The 19787-nt window shown below is 47.2% G+C and overlaps 1 protein-coding gene across 4 annotated transcripts in view; it reads right to left on the reverse strand.

Moving 5' to 3' along the window:
• LOC143838587 (solute carrier organic anion transporter family member 1A2-like) overlaps window positions 1-19787 on the reverse strand; it is a 65369-nt gene that overhangs the window by 14389 nt on the left and 31193 nt on the right. For all 4 annotated transcript variants that reach the window (XM_077340152.1, XM_077340154.1, XM_077340151.1 and 1 more), the window contains exons 2-8: window positions 18009-18119; window positions 14076-14217; window positions 12024-12156; window positions 8835-8935; window positions 6864-7010; window positions 2553-2651; window positions 181-414 (exon numbers count right to left, since the gene is read on the reverse strand). In XM_077340152.1, coding sequence (XP_077196267.1) covers window positions 181-414; window positions 2553-2651; window positions 6864-7010; window positions 8835-8935; window positions 12024-12156; window positions 14076-14217; window positions 18009-18119 — 967 coding nt within the window. The remainder of the gene's footprint in view (window positions 1-180; window positions 415-2552; window positions 2652-6863; window positions 7011-8834; window positions 8936-12023; window positions 12157-14075; window positions 14218-18008; window positions 18120-19787) is intronic.

Raw genomic sequence — 19787 nt, forward strand, 5'->3', positions numbered from 1 at the left:
TTTATATACTGTTCTCCCCAAAGGCTCAGGGCAGTTTACATGAAACAAGAAACAAGAAAAAGGTAACATCATTGATAGTGACAACAAGGTGATAACAACAATAACATTAACATAATGTTTCCCAGGAGCCTTTTCCTTTCTAAAAGAGAAAGAGTTATTACAAAATGAAAAACTGCTCACCTTTAGCAATTTCCCTTAGCTTCTGGTTGGCCTGGCTCACGCTTTCCCTTTGCAGCAGCGTTCGGTTCCCCTTGGTTCCTAAGTCCAGGTCCTGTTCTTCTCCTTCCCTCGGAAGAGTCCTTGGCAAGAAGAAGAAGGGGATGGCGACCAGGAGGTTGATCCCAGCACATAGGATGACTCCCAGCCACCAGGCCCCCACCCAGCGAGAATCGAGGAGGTTCAATGTTAAATCCTCTGGAGAGAAAGGAAGGGAAGAGATGGTATCAATGCAGCGAAGTTATGGGTTATTCTTGGGGGTTGAATAAGCTCTTTGATGTACAGGAGTGCCATTGTTTTAAGGACAACTCCTGGAGGCTCCTTAGAAAGAAGCTCAGGTCTTGGGACCGTAACTGTGCTGGAATACACAAGTTTTTGGTGTGCATAAAAAAGAATGTCCTGCAGGGGGCATCAGAGGAGACATATATCTGGCATAGTTAGAATAGGAACTTGATGGAATTTTTCAAATATTCTCCTCTAGTGTCCTGATTGACTCTTGGGAGACTTCCTGCTCCTTTGAGTACATGTCCTCCCAGCTTGTCTCCAGAAGAAGAAGAAGAAGAGTTGGTTCTTATATGCCACTTTTCTGTACCTGAAGGAGTCTCAAAGCGGCTTACAATCGCCTTCCCTTCCCTCTCCCCACAACAGACACCCTGTGAGGGAGGTGAGGCTGAGAGAGCCCTGATATTATTGCTAGTTCAGAACAGCTTTATCAGTGCTGTGACTAGCCCAAGGTCACCCAGCCGGTGGCATGTGGGGGAGCGGGGAATCAAACCCAGCTCGCCAGATTTGAAGTCCGCACTCCTAACCACTACACCAAGCTGGCTCCAGAAGAGCAGCTGAATATACAGAATGACTGCAAACAACAGTTTATTAGTTCGACATAGGACACTTTCTTTCTATACTTAGCTTATTCTTTATTCATTAAGCAGCCTGGTGCCTATACCTTTGCATATGCAAACTCTGCCCACAAATTGGAGGATAGGGATGCCAGCCTCCAGTAGGACCTGGGGATCCCCAGACATCTCCAGACTACCAAGATCAGTTCTGGAGAAAACAAATGCTTTGGAGGGGGAAGTCTATGACATTGTACACTGCTGAGGTCTCCACCCTCCCCAGGCTCCTTCCCCAAATATCTTGGAGTTCCCCAATCTGGATCTGGCACCCCTACCTCCACATTCCCTGCAGGCAGCCAGGGGTGGGGTGGAGAGAACCTGGCAGCCCTGCTGGAGGAGGGGTTAGAGAGTGACTCAGGTCTAGTTAGTTAGTTTGGCCTGTTCTGTTGCTGGCTTACGATCCCTCCTCTTGCCAGCTGCCAGAGCAAAACACACAGCCTTACTTTTGCTAAGGAGAAACTTGAACTCCAGAAAAGACCTTCTTTCCCTAGAGGCCAGCCAAACAATGGATATCTGAGAATTGGATACGAAATACATGAATGACTCCACGGAGAACAACTGTAGCTCAGTGGCTAAAAGACCGAGCCAAGAAGAGGGAGAAAAACACTTCATTCAAATCATCAAATTGCAAGGTGGTCTCAGAGTACCAGCCTAGTATCAGGGGTCAGAACAGAAGCCTTTAATCTGGAGAACCGTTAGATTCTCCACTCCTCCTCTGCATGCAGGCAGCTGGGTGTCTGTGAGTTAGCACAGTTCTCCCAGAGCTCACTCAGCCTCACCTACCTCGCAGGGTATCTGTTGTAGGGAGAGGAAGGGAAGGCAATCGTAAGCTGCTTTGAGACTCCTTTGGGTAATAAAAACGGGATACCCCCCAAAAAAAGTTTCTTCTTCTTCTTCTTCTTCTTCTTCTTCTTCTTCTTCTTCTTCTTCTTCTTCTTCTTCTTCTTCTTCTTCTTCTTCTTCTTCTTCATTTCTCAAGCTCTTTTATGCAATTCGTGGGAAATAACTTGTTACTGAGTCCCACTGGACTCTCCTTTCTGGGGGAACCAGCATGGTGTAGTTATTAAGAGTGACGGACTCTGATCTGGAGAACCGGGTTTGATTCCCCTATGCTTCCTCCGCATAAGATCTCCAGGGTGACCTCAGGCCAGTCACTGTCCTCTCAGAACTCTCTCAGCCTCCCAACAACCTCAAAAAGAGCCTGTGGTGAGGAGAGGAAGGGTAGGAGATTGTAAACCGCTTTGAGGCTGCTTACAGTACAGGAAAGCGGGCTATAAAAACCTGCTTTTCTTTTTCGTCCCCATGAAGTCTGCAAGGAGGACAACAGTGACTGACACAGCTCACCCTTGGCTATGCCCACAGCAAATCGGCTGTGTTCTGAGTGACATGAGTTTTCTTTCTGCTGAGTAAAGATCACATTGACAGCTTGAATGAGGTTACCTAGGTTGACAAATCCGACATCCACGTACAGCTGTGCACAATATGAACCCAACATTAAGCCAAACAGGGGGCCCAGGACAGTCGCTATCTGCAGGCAGCCTAAAAGAGAGAAAAGAGAATAATAAATAACCCCTCTCCCAAAAACAGGAAGGAAGGAAGGAAGGAAGGGAGGGAGGGAGGAAGGAAGGAAGGAAGGAAGGGAGGGAGGGAGGGAGGGAGGGAGGGAGGGAGGGAGGGATGGAGGGAGGGAGGGAGGGAGGAAGGAAGGAAGTAGGGAGGGAGGGAGGGAGAGAGAGAGAGAGAGAGAAAGAAAGAGAGAGGGAGAGAAAGGAAGGAAGGAAGGAAGGAAGGAAGGAAGGAAGGAAGGAAGGAAGGAAGGAAGGAAGGAAGGAAGGAAGGAAGGAAGGAAGGAAGGAAGGAAGGAAGGAAGGAAGGAAGGAAGGAAGGAAGGAAGGAAGAAGTATGTTTTTCCAACATTTATTTCAAATGCTGTCTTTCAGTTCTCATGAATCCCCCTTCTAATAGCAATAGAAATCCATATAAGTGGCTTAAGGCAGTGGTCTCCAACCTGCGGTCCGCGGGCGGGTGCCGGGCCGCGAAGGCCAGGGCGCCGGGCTGTAGTTCCCTCTCCCCGCCCCCTCCCTGCAGTAAAAAACTTCCCAGGCCGCAAGCTTGCGGCCCGGGAAGCTTCTTACTGCGGGAGGGGGGGGGGAGAGGGAATCAGGGCCGGGCCGCGCATCGCACATGCACGCTGCGCAGCCGAAATCACGCATGCGCAGCACTTTCGTGCATGCGCGCGTGCGCAAAAGTGCCGCACATGCACGATTTCGGCCACGCATGCGCGCTGCACGGGCGGGGCAGTTGCCCTGCCGGTCCCCAGCTGAAAAAAGGTTGGGGACCACTGGCTTAAGGCTTTTCAAACTACAGCCCTTAATCCTAGAAAGGATGCCTGTCCCCAGGTGAGACCAGGGGATCCGCTGGTTTTACAGCTCATCTCCAGGAGACAGAGATCAGCTCCCCTGGAGAAAATGGCTGCTTTGGAGGGTGAACTCCATAACATTATACTCCACCGAGGTCCTTCTCCACCCCAAACCCTGCCCAATTCTGGCTCCACTCCACAGCCACGCCCTGCTCTGTTGAAGATCAACCTATCCTATACAACCTATACAAGTACGATATAGGCTAGATATCAGGGGAAAATGTTCACAGTCAGAGTAGTTCAGCAGTGGAATAGGCTGCCTAAGGAGGTGGTGAGCTCCCCCTCACTGGCAGTCTTCAAGCAAAGGCTGGATACACACTTTTCCTGGATGCTTTAGGATGCTTAGGGCTGATCCTGCGTTGAGCAGGGGGGTGGACTAGATGGCCTGTATGGCCCCTTCCAACTCTATGATTCTATGATTCTATCTGACCCGATGTTAGAAGAGTTCGGGAATTCAGATCTGAAAGCCGGACGCTAAAAAGCGGGTTCAGAGATTTCTATATTTTATTAAAATTGCTCAATTGGATTTAGGCAGTTTGATTCATGATAAAGTCCCACCACACCATAAGCTGCTTTCTGGAGCTCGTGAGTAGAACAGAAGGAGCGGTGTTGTTTAAAAAGCCAATTGAACGCATGGCTAGGGAGCAAGACAACAGCTGTGATGGGAACAGCCCTGCGGTTTTAGACCTTCCCTGTTTTGGGGCTCTGTCCCTCTCTGAACGCTCTGCCAGTTGACATGAAACTCTATCCTCCCTCCACAATGAAACATCCTTTCACAGAACCTGTTTGAGGCCACGGTGAGGCCGCACACAGGGGTGTCTTATGAAGCTTTTCAAAATATCATGCTGCTGTGTTTAAAGCCGTAGTAGAAGAAAAAAAGTCTCAAGCTGGCGATGACGAAGTGATTTAATGTTCCAACCGAATTCACAGTATTCCAAACAATTTCAAATCAGATTCCCAGGTATATGTCCGTTTTCTATTCGAATCCGTGAATTCTAGATCTCATTATTGTAATCACTCAATCCTCTAATAATGTTTTTTTGGTTGTCGAATATAACTTAGTCTCTATAATATCTTGGGTGTGTAATTCAATCCCAAACTGGTCTCATCAATTCAAATGGGTAAAGGTATCCCCTGTGCAAGCACCGAGCCATGTCTGACCCTTGGGGTGACGCCCTCTAGTGTTTTCATGGCAGACTCAATATGGGGTGGTTTGCCAGTGCCTTCCCCAGTCATTACCGTTTACCCCCCAGTAAGCTGGGCACTCATTTTACCGACCTCGGAAGGATGGAAGGCTGAGTCAACCTTGAGCCGGCTGCTGGGATTGAACTCCCAGCCTCATGGGCAGACAGCTTCAGACTGCATGTCTGCTGCCTTACCAATGAGTAGGGGTCTACTAATATTAACTTCACTACATGTAATTCCTCTATAGCAGTTTTGAATATTGTGAATTCGGTTTGAACATTAAATCACTTTGCCATCGCCAGCTCGAGACTTTTTTCTTCTATTGTATTATGGCTGACGGGTCTTCACCGTTGTGATTAAAGCCGTAGGCAGATATTTCCTGGTAGTACACTGCAAGGTTCCCAACAGTGGAGTCCGAAATTCCTGGAGATTGGGGGGGTAGCATTGCTGACCTTCCACAAGGGGCACTGGATCCCCCAGCCCTGGACCCTCCTCCCCACCAGTGGAAAACTGGCCGTCAGGGGACTCACAATCCAGGGAGGCAGGCCTAGGCCACTGTTATTGGTGACGCAGCCATGTCACTTATGGCATGTACTGAAAGATCTGTCGCCGTGTTGCAGAGACACACTGCTATCAGAGCAAAAACACAAAGGTAGAAGTCATTTCTATGCCACAGAATCTATGCCCAGATATCACAGCACTGCAGTGACTCCAGAGATGACGTCACTTCTGGTGAACACTAAAAGTGATGTCATTGTGCTGCCAGGGACAAGCCGTAGACCTCCCTCCTGCTCCTGATAAGTCCCCTCCATGCCCCCTGCCAGTTACCGGAAGGGACCTGAAACCGTAGGGTAGAACCCTTTCCAAACTCTGCTTTCCTCAGGAACCCTTGCCAACTCTCCAGGAATGTCCTAAGGCAGACTTGGCAATGCTATGTGTGGGGCATGAAGAGTAAATCCCACCAGTCAGAGGCATGGATAGGGCTGCCAGCTCTGGGTTGGGAAACATCTTGGGTTGTCAGGTCCACTAGTCCATTTGGGGCTCCCCTGGCTTCCTGATGCACCTAACCGCCCAGCCCCATTCCCCATCTGTTCCCAAACATGAAGAATGCTCTGTTTTAACATGAGCGGAACTGATGTTGGGTGGGAGACCCTCTGGTTTTTGGGCGGAACTCTATGGTTAGAAGCTAACTCTACCATAAAGTTTTGCCCGAAAGCCAGAGTGTTGCCCCCGATGTCTCCACATTGTATTGCTCCCAAAAAGCTTCTCCATCCCCTACTGGAAGGATTGATGGACCCAGCAGCCCTAGAGACACCTGGGAAGAGTAAGGTTTGGAGAAGGAAGGGAACTCAGCAGGGTATAATGGCAGAGTTCACCCCCAAAAGCAGCCATTTTTTTCCAGGGTAACTGATCTTCATGGTCTGGAGGCCAACTGTGGTGACACCTGGACTTTGGCAACTCTCAGTATAGTACTGATCAAAATTAGTTGCCATTTATAAAGACAAATAACAAGAGGGAGATTGGATCTTTTGCTCCAAGGTGGACCAGGATGGAAATAGTCAGGCCTACAAGACAGCCAGTGTGGTGTAGTGCTTAATAATGGTGGCCTCTAATCTGGTGAGCTGGGTTTAATTCCCCACTCCTCGCCATGCAGCCAGCTGGGTGATCTTGGGCCAGTCACAGTCCTGTTAGAGTAGTTCTCACCGAGCGGTCCTGTCAGAACTTTCACAGGGTCAGAGCTCTCACAAGGTGTCTGTTTGGGGAGAAGAGGAGGTGATTGTAACCTGCTTTGAGTCTCCTTCAGGTAATTGGGGTATACAAAACCAGCTCTTTTCTTCTACTTTTCCCTCTCTTAAATGCAGTTTTGAGTATAAATGAACAAAATATGTTTCTTTAATCACAATTATCTATTGCCTTTCTTTCCAGAAGGAATCCCAGGGACCTAAGAGTTCATAAGAACTTAATTTCCTTGTCAGTACATGTTGGAGACATCGAGAAACAATGTTCTGACTTTTGAGTAAAACTCTACAGTAGAATTTGTGTGTATCCATAGATTTTTGCCCAAAAGCCAGAGCATCGTCATCTTCGGCAACCCCAAACGTGCCAACGTCACTGTTGGATGACGTCCTTTGCACTTGCAGGCTTACCAATGTAGAAAGGAGAATTTTCGGTCTTTGCGAAATCTTCTACATACGAAATGCCCAAAGGCGTGATGGGCGTTTCGCCAACCCCTCGGATGAGGTTTCCCACCAACAGAAACACCCACATCAAGGATCCGGCCTGCCTTTCACATTCTGCAAAGACAAGGAACAAGGAAAGACATGGGTATGAAAGACGGCACAGGTAACAAAATGCTTTAATGCTGTCCCTTTAGAAGTCATTAAAAGGCCATGAAACGCAATGTTATATCACCCTGATTCCACCCAAACGACACTCCCATGGTGATTTCATGATGTTTTGTTTTGCATTCTCTGGCTCCCTAGGACAATGAGTTCTGCAAGTGTGTTATGCCATCAAATCTCTTCTGACTTAGGGTGACCCTATGCATTAATGACCTTTAAAATAACCTGCCGTTAAAAGCCTTGCCCAGATCTTGCGAACTGAAGGCCATCTCAGGCCAGGTCTTCAGCTTCTCCTAGTGGCATTGCCTCTTCCAGATATTCTTGTCTTCTCATCATGTGGCCCAAGTTGAGAGAGTTCAGACTAGATTTGATCAAGAACCCACCAGTTGGTCTTTTTGGTGGTCCATGGTATCCGTAAAACTCTCCTCTGACACCACATTTCAAATGAATCAACTTTCTTCCTGGCTGCTTCCTTCACCATCCAGTGTCCACACCCATACAGAGTAATGGGGAATGCTGGGAATCATAGAATCATAGAATAACAGAGTTGGAAGGGACCTCCTGGGTCATCTAGTCCAACCCCCTGCACTGTGCAGGACACTCACATCCCTATCGCTCATCCACTGTCACCTGCCATCCCCCTGAACCTTCACAGAATCAGCATCCCCATCAGATGGCTATCCAGCCTCTGTTTAAACATTTCCAGTGAGGGGGAACCCACCACCTCCCGAGGAAGCCTGTTCCACAGAGAAACCGCTCTGACTGCCAGGAACTTCTTCCAGATGTTGAGATGGAATTTCTTTGGAGTTTTGTTGTTGTTGTTATTGTTAGGTGCGAAGTCGTGTCCGACACATTGTGACCCGCATGGACAATGATTCTCCAGACCTTCCTGCCCTCTACCATTCCCCAGAGTCCATTTAAGTTCGCTCCGACTGCTTCAGTGACTCCATCCATCCCCCTCATTCTGCGTCGTCCCCTTCTTCTTTTGCCCTCAATTGCTCCCAGCATTAGGCTCTTCTCCAGGGAGTCCTTCTTTCTCATGAGATGGCCAAAGTATTTGAGTTTCATCTTTGGAATTAGAATAATAGAATCATAGAGGACGACAGTGGCCAAATCGTCTCATTTACCTTGAAAGCTCCTTGATGGGGTCACCATAAAGCTTTGGTGAGAAACCACCAAGGAAGGCTCAGCAGAGGGAAACAATGGCAAATCATAGAATCATAGAGTTGGAAAGGACCTCATGGGCCATCCAGTCCAACCCCCTGCACCATGCAGGACACTCATAACCCTATCGCTCATCTACTGTAACCTGCCACCTCCTTAATCCTCCACAGAATCAGCCTCTTTGTCAAATTTGAATTAATTTCATCCCCTTGGTTCTGATCTGTCCCTCTGGGGCAAGAGAATGTCCAGGCAACTCTGCTCCATCCTCTACATGGCAGCCCTTTAAATCCTTGAAGATGGTTATCCGATCCCCTCTCAGTCGTCTCCTCTCCAGGCTAAACAGACCAAGCTCCCCCAACCTTTCCTCATACGTCTTGGTCTCCAAACCCCTCGCCACTGATTATGCCCCACTGAAGTCTCCCCCCTCTCCAAACCCCACCCTCCTGGTGCTCCACCCCATTTTTCCAATATGGCAATCCTAGGAGTCTTCTTACAATACACAACCAAGCTTTTGCAGACTAAACATAGTTTTCTTAATGCAAATTTACCAACCAATTTAGCTACATGAAAAGAAAAATCAGAGCAAATACTAAACAGAGAGGGGGACCTCACCTTCTGAGGTTTGTTCGGTAGGCAAGGTATGATTGGCCAGGCAAACAGCCATGAACGAAGAAGAATTTTCTGATAATGAACCAGCGCTTTCGTACTGGTACCTGGGGAGAAAAACAATTAACATGTGTGTGGAATGAAAGCAGGGGGTCCGTCTCTCCCTTGGTTTCTTTTCCTAGGGTCAAAAATTAGTAAGTATTTTCAGCAGTGGGAAAACTCATGAAATGTTCTTAAAAGCCATAAGTAACCGTTGCTTTGGGTTAGTCAAACCCATGAAACTTCAGTTTGTGTGAACAGGTAAATAAATTTGTGACACATCAATGGACGTAAGCAAAAATGTGCTCCTGGGGAAAATCTGTGTACAAAAGTATAATTTAGCCTTGCATTCAAGCCTTTTTCAGATGTTACAGTCACAGAATGGAAGTTACTAAGAAGATATTCACATTACTGTTCTAACCGGATGTTATTAGTTAGTGGCCCAATTTAGAGTAAAGCAATACAGGGATGGGGGTTTCAGATACCAAATTCCTTCCATTAATGAGCCCTCTCTGAAGAACTATGGTTGTTCTAAAGAGTGCATTGAGTCAGTGGAATCAAGGCATCCCAATGATGCTGTTATAGTACTAAAGCGCTGTATTGGTCTAGCGCTATAGCACACAACTAAGAATGTTATTTAAAAGTTCATGGAAGACTACATCACAAAAAATCCCGAGTGAAAATGGCAATGTAGAAAGTGCTATATATATTTTAAACAACACACCACAGTGATTCAGAAATGCCACAAAGGGGGAGAGAATGGAAGAGAGCAGTTTCCCCCAAAAGTGGCTCCACCATGATTTGCTAACCTGATGCAAACAGGTTTTCATGGACAGGTAAGTAAATTCTGCTAGTAGCCAGTTACTAAACCAGGTCTGTCTGGGCAGATGGGATTGTATCAGTGCTTGGCTCTTGTGGCCCTTTTGAGAGCCAGCTTGGTGTATTGGTTAGGAGAGCTGAGTTTTAATCTGCAGAGCTGGGTTTGATTTACCACTCCGCCACATGCAGCCAGCTATTTGATCCTGGGCTCGCCACAGCACAGATGAAGCTGTTCTGACTGAGCAGTAATATCAGGGCTCTCTCAGCCTCACCCACCTCACAGGGTGTCTGTTGTGGGGAGAGGAAAGGGAAGGCAAATAGAAGCCACTTTGAGACCTCTTTGGGTAGAGAAAAGTGGCATATAAGAACCAACTCTTCTTCTTCTTCAGTAATATCATGGCTCTCTCAGCCTCAAATCCCTCCCAGGGTGCCTGTTGTAGGGAGAGGAAGGGAGGGTGATTGGAGGCCACTTTGAGACTCCTTTGGGTAGGGAAAAGCGGCATATAAGAACCAACTCTTCTTCTTCTTCAGTAATATCATGGCTCTCTCAGCCTCAAATCCCTCCCAGGGTGCCTGTTGTAGGGAGAGGAAGGGAGGGTGATTGGAGGCCACTTTGAGACTCCTTTGGGTAGGGAAAAGCGGCATATAAGAACCAACTCTTCTTCTTCTTCAGTAATATCATGGCTCTCTCAGCCTCAAATCCCTCCCAGGGTGCCTGTTGTAGGGAGAGGAAGGGAGGGTGATTGGAGGCCGCTTTGAGACTCCTTTGGGTAGTGAAAAGCAGGTTATAATAACCATTTTTACTACTTTCTCTGTAATCTGGAGATCAACTGTAATTCCAGGAATTCTCCAGACCCCCTTTGAAAGTACAATTTTCCGTACCGAAAGCACTGTTTGTGACCTGGCCATAACAAACAGTCCTAACTTTCAGATCAGGCCTTGGGAAATACACACATGCTTTGTTTTTCTGTCTGCTCATGCATTTTTTCTCTACTGGATCAAACTGTGTGTCTTCTTATTCTTGGCCATTGTTCTATCCCTCCTTTTTGCTTTCCTCATTTCACCCCAAAACACCTGCCACTCACACCCCAGGTTTTAAAAAACAGTTTTTGCCAATCCACAGCCATTAGGTTCACCAGGTCTTTCTGGGTCACCAGCATGGGATGGGGGTGGGAGTATAGGATTGAGAAATCTGGGTTGGGAAATTCGTGTGGGCAGAGTCTATAGTCTGGAGATGAGCATAGTTCCAGGGGATTTTCAGGTCCCCCTTGGAGCTGGCCTCCTTAACACCCACTCAGAATCGAGTCCTTATACATTCCTCCTCCTTTTGCCTTTCTTCTTCTGCTATCTTATTTTTGTTGGTGTGAGCAACACAGCATATTAGGGGCTTTACGACGCTCTGAGGGTGTAGAGGTGTCATCTTCTAGCATGGGATGCTTCTCTTGACCTGTCTTAACCTGAGAGCTGCCCTTTGACCCTGCCTCTCCTTTGGGCTGATCCTGCGTTGAGCAGGGGGTTGGACTAGATGGCCTGTATGGCCCCTTCCAACTCTATGATTCTATGATTCTTTTGTCCTCTCACTCTCCTCTCATGGCTTTCCGCAGAGCTACATGTCCCTGCAGGTCTCTGCTATGGAGACAATGCCCTCATACTTGTGATGCTGGATTAGCTGGCCATTTGTGATAGGCGAAGTACTGTTTTAGATTAGGCCTCTTTCTCTTCTTTTGACGGCAGCCTGGACTGTGAACTGGTTCTACTTGAATAAATGTAAATTTACCTCTTTCTTCTTTTTTGGCAATAAACGTCTCATGAACTTTATTTACTTCACTGAGTATCACGCTTCTATGATTGGGCGAAACTCTTATATTAACCAAATATCCCAGTAATTGGGAAGTAGTAGTGTGGCTGATAAATACTGTACAGATTTAAATATTACCATAGGCAGAGGAATCACAAAATTAGGCACACTGAAGAGGATAGGAAAACTTTTATCAACTTTTTTTTTTACCCTTGAGGAACTCCTGAAAAATTCTCCAGGCTTTGAGAAACCCCAGAAGTGGCGTGATCATGCAGAATATGGTTGGGAAGCAGAGCTGTGGACACGCCCACCTGGGGCCCCTCCCCTTCCCACCCCCTCCAGGGCCATCATTGGCCATTTTGGGGAGGGGGCATGGTCATATCACGCAATAAATGTTTAACAAATTTTAAAGATAGATTAAAAATTAGTTAACTCCCACCCATTACGGAAACGCTTCTAGGGCCATCAAGATGCCCCAGGGTTTCATGAAACCCCGGTTGAGAAAGCCTGGGGTAGACAGAATACAAACCAAGACTCACCTTCCCATCAGAAAATGAGGCAGCCCTATCAAGAAGCATCCCAAGGCCATGACTGTGCAACCCGCGGCAATGAGGCGAGGTCTATGACATTTTGCTCCGAGGTAGCTCACAAAGGCAATCACCAGCAAGTTACCTGCAGACAGAGAGAATGCATTAGGTTCTAAGAGAAGGTTTGGAGGTTGCAGGTTGTCACCTCGATCTTTTGCCTTCCCTCTCCAAAATGTATGGTTCATCAACTTTGAATGCCACTAAAATGAACAGGGTTGAGCATATTAAATCCATTTGTCTAGCTCAGTATAGTCAAGGGTTCCTCAACCTTTTTGAGCTTCTGGGAACTTTCAGAAATTCGAGGACACATAACAGGTACCACTATAAAGTGATCCCAAGGGAAACAGAACCAGTTGCCGTCTGAAATGTCTAGCTTTGAAGTTTAAAGGGGATTTAAAGCTTTAAGGACCCCTTTACAAAGTGACTTGTTTGCCATGGAACCCTTGGATTGTAAGGAGTCTTCAAGGGGCATACATTTCAAATACATCCTCACTACACCATTGCTTTGTGCTACATACAAGGATGCCATAGAACATACCCAGTACTCTTCTGAGACCACCTATGCCATGGTAAAGTGTATGTTGGAAACAGACAATGTTGGAGGAGAGCATTTTGTCCTCCATTCCTGATTTTCTTATTGACCCAGGTTTTACCAAAATTCACTTCCTGAAGAGACTGCTTGGCATAGTGCTTTGAAATTCCTAACATTCTCTGCAAATGAGGGCAATCCTATACTCAGGACAAGACCAGTGAGTGCACCATATCATATGGGGACATTGATTTACCCCCATTTGATTTTTTTTAAACAAAGGTATGAATTCATTTGGTATGCCAGCTTCCATTTTAGAAACAAGGGCTTGTATTTAGAATGGAAAAAACATAGAATCATAGAGTTGGAAGGGACCACCAGGATCATCCGGTCCAAGTCCCTGCACAATGGAGGATTACCACAGTGACCCCAATTCCATGCCCAAGTGATCCCTTCTAAATAATTTGCAACTGCACCCCCAAATCCCACATGTTGCAGATATTGCAAATCCTGTGTCCATCTTAAGTGACCGTGGGAGATGGAACCAGTCACAAAATGGCTTCCATGAGAGATGGAACCACTCGCTAAATGGCTACTGCACAGAAGGCCGAGGGCCTAATCAAACAGAAGTTTTCATGCAATGTTGGGAGATTTCAAGCTAAGCATCTTCCTGTGATAGAAAAAGAGTTGGTTTTTATACCTCGCTTTTCACTACCTGAAGGAATCTCGAAGCAGTTTAGTCACCTTCCTTTCCTCACCTTGCAACAGACACCCTGTGAGGTAGGTGGGGCTGAGACAGCTCTGACAGAATTGCTCTGTTTGTGGTAGTTGGTACAGAGCAGAAAGCAGGGGTTTAATCACTTTGAGCCATTTAACCCCCTGCTTTCTGCTCTTCACACACACACAAAAACAGCTGAGTGCAAGGGAGTTCCTTGCAGCTGAGCTTTTTGGTCCAAAGGGCTGGGAGTCATTGCTTTCTGCTCCCTGTGAAGCAGAAAGCAGAGTTCACAAAGCCATACAAACCAGTTTGATCCACCAGTTTTATACCCTGCTACCCATGTGCAGCAGAAAGCAGGGGTCACAAAGACATACAAACCAGTTCGGTCCACCATGTGGAGCAGAAAGCAGGGGTCACAAAGCCATACGAACCAGTTCAGTCCACCAGTTTTATACCCTGCTACCCATGTACAGCAGAAATCAGGGGTCACAAAGCCATACGAACCAGTTTGGTCCATCAATTTTATACCCTGCTACTCATGTGGAGCAGAAAGCAGGGGTCACAAAGCCATTCGAACCAGTTCGGTCCACGAACTGACCTCTCAGTTCATATAGGTTCATGCTTCAATTCGTGGTTCATCCACAAACCATGATCTGAACCTCAAAAATGCAGTTCATGACCAATACTATTTGCAGCTGGAAGGGGAAATCAGCAGAAATAGCCAGTGCAGCTTAGATCCAACTCTCTAACAGTATACCCATTTCAAAGCTTCCATTAATCACTCCAACCAGTGAGGTGGGGATGTTGAACCGCCTTTCGATCTGCGTGAGCATGCTGTTCATGTAAGCTCCAGACATGGTCTTGGCCAGGTAGGCAAAAGAGAGTGCCAGCAGAAATACCTGGAAGAGAATGAAGAACAAACCGCTCAATAAATTACAGGAGACTGCTAAATAGCATTAAAGCAGGAAGTCAGATTTCTGATCTCCAGGGCTGCAAAAATAATGGCCGGAGGAATAATTGTGGTTTCCGTGGAAAGCCATCAACAAACAGCATTCCTGTGGCCAGTGATTCCTATCGGGCTCATAATATCTGCAAGTTCACACCATGCATCTTCCAACCAGGGCTGGTAAGATCTTGGGAAGGGACCATGGCTCAGTGGTAGAGTGATGGACGGCTGGCGGAAAGCATGTCAAGATACTTCCAACTGATGGAAACCCTACAGGGAGGCAAGAAACGGTCGGAGCTGGTTTGCCATGGCCCACCTAAGCAAAGCAGCTCTGGACTTCTTGGTAGTCACCCATCCAAGTGCTAACCAACAATGACTCTGCTTAGCTTCAGCAATATGGTGAGATGAGGCTAGCTTGAGCCATCCCTGTGGTTCATTGGCAGAGCAGCTCATTGGCATACATTTCCAAGTTCAGGGTATCTCCATTGGAACAGTTGGATTTGAGTCCTGTAGCAGTTTTAAGACTCTCTGAAACAACCTTGATTTGAAAGATCTCAAGCAACAGGTACTGGGAATGCCATTCCGTACTTGAGATTCTGCATAGCTGATGCTGGTTATGGATCAATGGTCTGATTGGCCGCAAGACACCTTTTTATGCACCAAAACATGTTTGGATTTCCAGATCCCTGTTCTTGAGATCTTCCACTTATGAATTTATTTCTGTAGATTAACAAAGCGATTCAGGGAGGTGATGTTGTGAGTGGAGCAGAGGTCCATTAGTGGTTATTAGCCACAAGCTCTTTCTGGGATGTGATGCTCTGGAGCCTCTGGTGCTTGGGATGGGGGGGGGGCAACAGTGGGAGGGCTTCTGGAGTTCTGGCCCCACTGGTGGACCTCCTGATGACACCTGGGTTCTGGCCAATGTGTGACACAGAGTATTGGATTTGATGGATCATAAGTCTGATTTAATATGACTTCTCATGTTCTAATTGAACATTGTGTCTAGGGCAGTGATGCGCCTGGGGAGCAACAGTGGGAGGGCTTCTGGAGTTATGGCCCTTCTGGTGGACCTCCTGATGGCACCTGGGTTTTGCCCACTATGTGTTGGACTGGATGGGCCATTGGTTGGATCCAATGTGATTTCTCTTATATTCTTATAGACTGGGATGTGATTATCATCTTTGGTGTGTGGGGGTAGGGTGGGGCAACAGTGGAAGGGCTTCTGGAGTTCTGGCCTTGCTGATGGACCTTCTGATGTCACTTGAGTTTTGGGCAATGAGTGACACATAGTATTGGATTTGATGCACCATGGTCTAATCAAACATGACTTCTCTTAGAATAGTTCTGGAGGCTTGGTAAATGTTCCTCCACATGCACACAGAGATCTCTTGTGCCCATGTAATGCTGTGATCATTTCGCCACACTGGCTGGAACTGCAAAAATGTGACAGAAAAGATGCATTGGATAAAAAGCCAGATCCAGTGTGGTATGGTTCTTACTTGACATGGTACTTCACTGGTGATCTTTAAGTAGCGGCTGGTCAGATATTTCTCCTGGATGCTTTAAGCTGATTCCGCATAGAGCAGGGGGTTGGACTAGATGGCCTGGATGGCCCCTTCCCACTCTAGGATTCTAGGAGTCTAGTTCAGCAGTGGAATGGGCTGCCTAATGAGGTGGTGAGCTCTAACCTCAATGACAGTCTTCAGGCAGCGGCTGGACAGATCCTTATTGTGGATGCTTGAGGCTGATCCTGCATTGAGCAGGGGGTTGGACTAGATGGCCTGGATGGCCCCTTCCCACTCTAGGATCCTATGAATGGAACTGCAAATTCTGCCTGGAGAAGAATGTGGCAAGATCTCCAGGAAGAGAGTCACCTCTCTTCAGGCCTAAATCTCACTGCTGAATAACATTCCACGTGCTTCAGTTTTAAGTTGGACTCCCATCTAGTAGCACCTCATGGACCAACAAGATTTTCAGGATATAAACGTTCAACAGTACTTTGTCAGATTTTAAAGGTAAAGGTAAAGGTAAAGGTATCCCCTGTGCAAGCATGTCTGACCCTTGAGGTGACGCCCTCCAGCGTTTTCATGGCAGACTCAATACAGGGTGGTTTGCCAGTGCCTTCCCCAGTCATCACCGTTTACCCCCCAGCAAGCTGGGTACTCATTTTACCGACCTCGGGAGGATGGAAGGCTGAGTCAACCTTGAGCCGGCTGCTGGGATTGAACTCCCAGCCTCATGGGCAGAGCTTCAGACTGCATGTCTGCTGCCTTACCACTCTGCGCCACAAGAGGCTCATTCGTCGGATTTTACTTGGCAGCAAAAAGACGTCAGAACAAATGCAGAGCGAGTTTCAAACACCCACTGCTCAATGTGTTCATTAATGTATTGCAAAATAATCTCAGTTAATTAGACCACAGCGGTGCTGTTTGCACTGTCAAACAGTCCCCTTTCAAGGGACGTGTGCCTTCGGCATGCCTGGGCACAGCCTGGGACAGAGAAAAGTTGGCTCCTGGTGGATTCCAATGACAGGAGGACTGAAGGCATAAGATTTATGTGAATGGGTACTGGCCGATCGAGAGGACTGATGCTGTGGCTACAGCCTAGTGCAGGGTACAAAGGGGCTCAAGAGTGGACTTTGGAGCAATTCCTCCCATTCGTCATGTCCAGCAGAGATGGCAGTCCCCAGGTGGGACCTGGCGATTCCCTGCAATTATAGTTGATCCTCAGGTGACAGAAATGAAGCAAGGGCCTGCTTTAGGGAGTAGACGCCATAGCATTATACTCCACTGAGGTTTCACAGTCTCCACCCACAAGTCAATATTGTTGACTGTTCCTTTTTAGAAGAAGAAGAAGAAGAAGAAGAAGAAGAAGAAGAAGAAGAGTTGGTTCTTATATGCTGCTTTTCTCTACCCGAAGGAGGCTCAAAGCAGCTTACAGTCACCTTCCCTTTCCCCTCCCCACAATAGACACCCTGTGAGGTGGGAGAGGCTGAGAGAGCCCTGATATTACTGAAGAAGAAGAGGTGGTTCTTATATGCCGCTTTTCTCTACCCGAAGGAGGCTCAAAGCGGCTTACATTCGCCTTCCCTTTCCTCTCCCCACAACAGACACCCTGTGAGGTGGGTGAGGCTGAGAGAGCCCTGATATTCCTGCCTGGTCAGAGCAGTTTTATCAGTGCTGTGGGAAGCCCAAGGTCACCCAGCTGGCTGCACGTGGGGGAGTGCAGAATTGAACCCGGCATGCCAGATTAGAAGTCCACACTCCTAACCACTACACCAAACTACACCAAATTTTAAACACTTTGGCTTCAATGTTTAAAAAAATAATTCTGGCAACCTGCTCAAAAACCCTTACGCCACCCAATCCCACCCTAAGATGGCCAAATTCCTTAGTTGGTTCTCCATCTGTATATTCATGTGGATGTGTATGCTGCCCCTCTCTCTACTCTCCCAGGATGGTTTCCCTTCTACTCTTGTGTAATTGGATATAGCAGAAACAAAGTTATGAAGCACCAATCTCCGATTCAATTCTTTATAGAAGAGATCAGGAAAATGTAGCACACGTTAACTTTAATCCCATTCGTTCCACCCACAGACCACGGACGGATCGTTAAACTGGTCCCTTGCACAAATTTAACTGTGCTATTTATTCCCTGGCCTCCCTGGATCACAATAGTCTCCAATCCACACAATCAGCTATATATATATATATTTAATTGACCAGAGAATTAGAACCGCTATACCTTCAGCTTGGATACATGAAAGATATCAGCTAGCTTCCTCGCTCCTTCCGTCTGGCTCTTTGAATGGGCCATGGAATCTTCCTTGGGGCTTTCTGGATTGGTCCCTCCGGCCTTTTTAAAGAAAACAAAAGCAACATGTCGATAAAAACGAAACTACCCAGGCTCACATGACCTCACCAGATCTCGGAAGCTAAGCACAGTCAACCCTGGATCGGAGACTGCCAAGGAAGTCCAGGGCCGCTACATGGAGCCAGGAAACGGCAAACCACCTCTGAATATCTCTTGCCTTGAAATTCGCCATTGGGCATGTTCGCCTACCACAAGCTTTGTCAAATGCCATTCAGATGTTATGCTTTCTTGCAAATGTTCATAGACTTGCCACTTGGAGGAGGGCGGGGAGTGGCTCCTGCAGGCAGCAGAAAATAGGACCTGCAGTAACGGCTTTAAATAATGTGTAGAATGCTATTCAGCTAGATATCAGTGGGGAAATTTTCACAGTCCGAGCAGTTCATCGGTGAAAGCGGCAGCCTAAGGAAGTGGTGGGTTCCCCCTCACTGGTGGTCTTTGAGCAGCGACTGGACAGATACTGATCCTGGGTACTTTAGGCTGATTCTGGATTGAGCAGGGAGTTGGACTACTAGATGGCCTATTTGGCCCCTTCCAACTCTATGATTCTTCTATAAGCATTAGCAAAACACTGCAGGCAAACAAAAGGTGTTGCATCTGGAATTTGCACAGAAGTTGCATTCAGGGTGGGCTAAGTCAACTTTGCTCAGCTTCTGTGATGTCACGAGAACCCCAGCTCAGATCAGTTGATTGGTGTGGCAATTGCCTACCTGTGATTATTTGGGGACTATGATCCAACCTGTAACTACAATCAGGAAGGAATCCTCGGGGATTATACCCCTCACCTGCGGGGATCTCCCTGCCCTTCTGCATGGAGAATATGGCCACATTGGGCAGGGTGTAAACATATATTCCCTTGCAGAGTGAACATATGGCAGCATAAACCTTGAATTAGTCCTCTATCCTTATCCCTATCTGATGTGACCTCTTGTGGAATACGGTGGACAGTTCTGGTCATCATATCTCAAAAAGGACCCTGAAGAACTAGAAATAGTATAGAGGAAAGCAGCCCAGGTGATGAAGGGGTTGGAGGCCCTTCCCTAGGAGGAAAGGCTGAAGGATCTGGGACTTTTCAGCTTAGAAAGGGAGGGACATGATAGAGGTTTACAAAATTATGCATGTGGTGGAGAGAGCTGACCAAGAAACACGTCTCCTCCTCTGTCAAAATACTGGAACTCTGGGCCATCCGAGGAAAAATAGTTAGCGTACACTTAGCTTAGGCCTTTTGTAGCCTGGCTTATTGCACAAGTGGCCAACATACCATAGCAGGGCCTGGAAGTTTGAGAATGACCAACCTAAAACACCACCATGGAGAACCACAACCAATGGGATGAAATTAATGCAAAAGAACCTTTGGCTAAACATCCGGAAGAAGTTCCTGACAGTTAGAGCGGTTCCTCAGTGGAACAGGCTTCCTCGGGAGGTGGTGGGTTCTCCTTCTTTAGAAGTTTTTGAGGCTAGACAGTCATCACACAGAAATGCTGATTGGGCAGATTGTGAGTGGGTGGGCAGGAAGGGATGTTCCTGTATTTGTGTCTTGTGGCCCTTCCTTGCATACCCAGGGAATTGCTAATTGCCTCTGTTGGGTGGTAGGTGAATTTTCTCCAGGCCAAACTGGATTCTGGAGATTTTGGGTGGGGGGATCACTTGGGC

The sequence above is a fragment of the Paroedura picta genome, chromosome 5, assembly GCF_049243985.1.
Source record: "Paroedura picta isolate Pp20150507F chromosome 5, Ppicta_v3.0, whole genome shotgun sequence".
Taxonomy (NCBI): Eukaryota; Metazoa; Chordata; class Lepidosauria; order Squamata; family Gekkonidae; genus Paroedura; species Paroedura picta.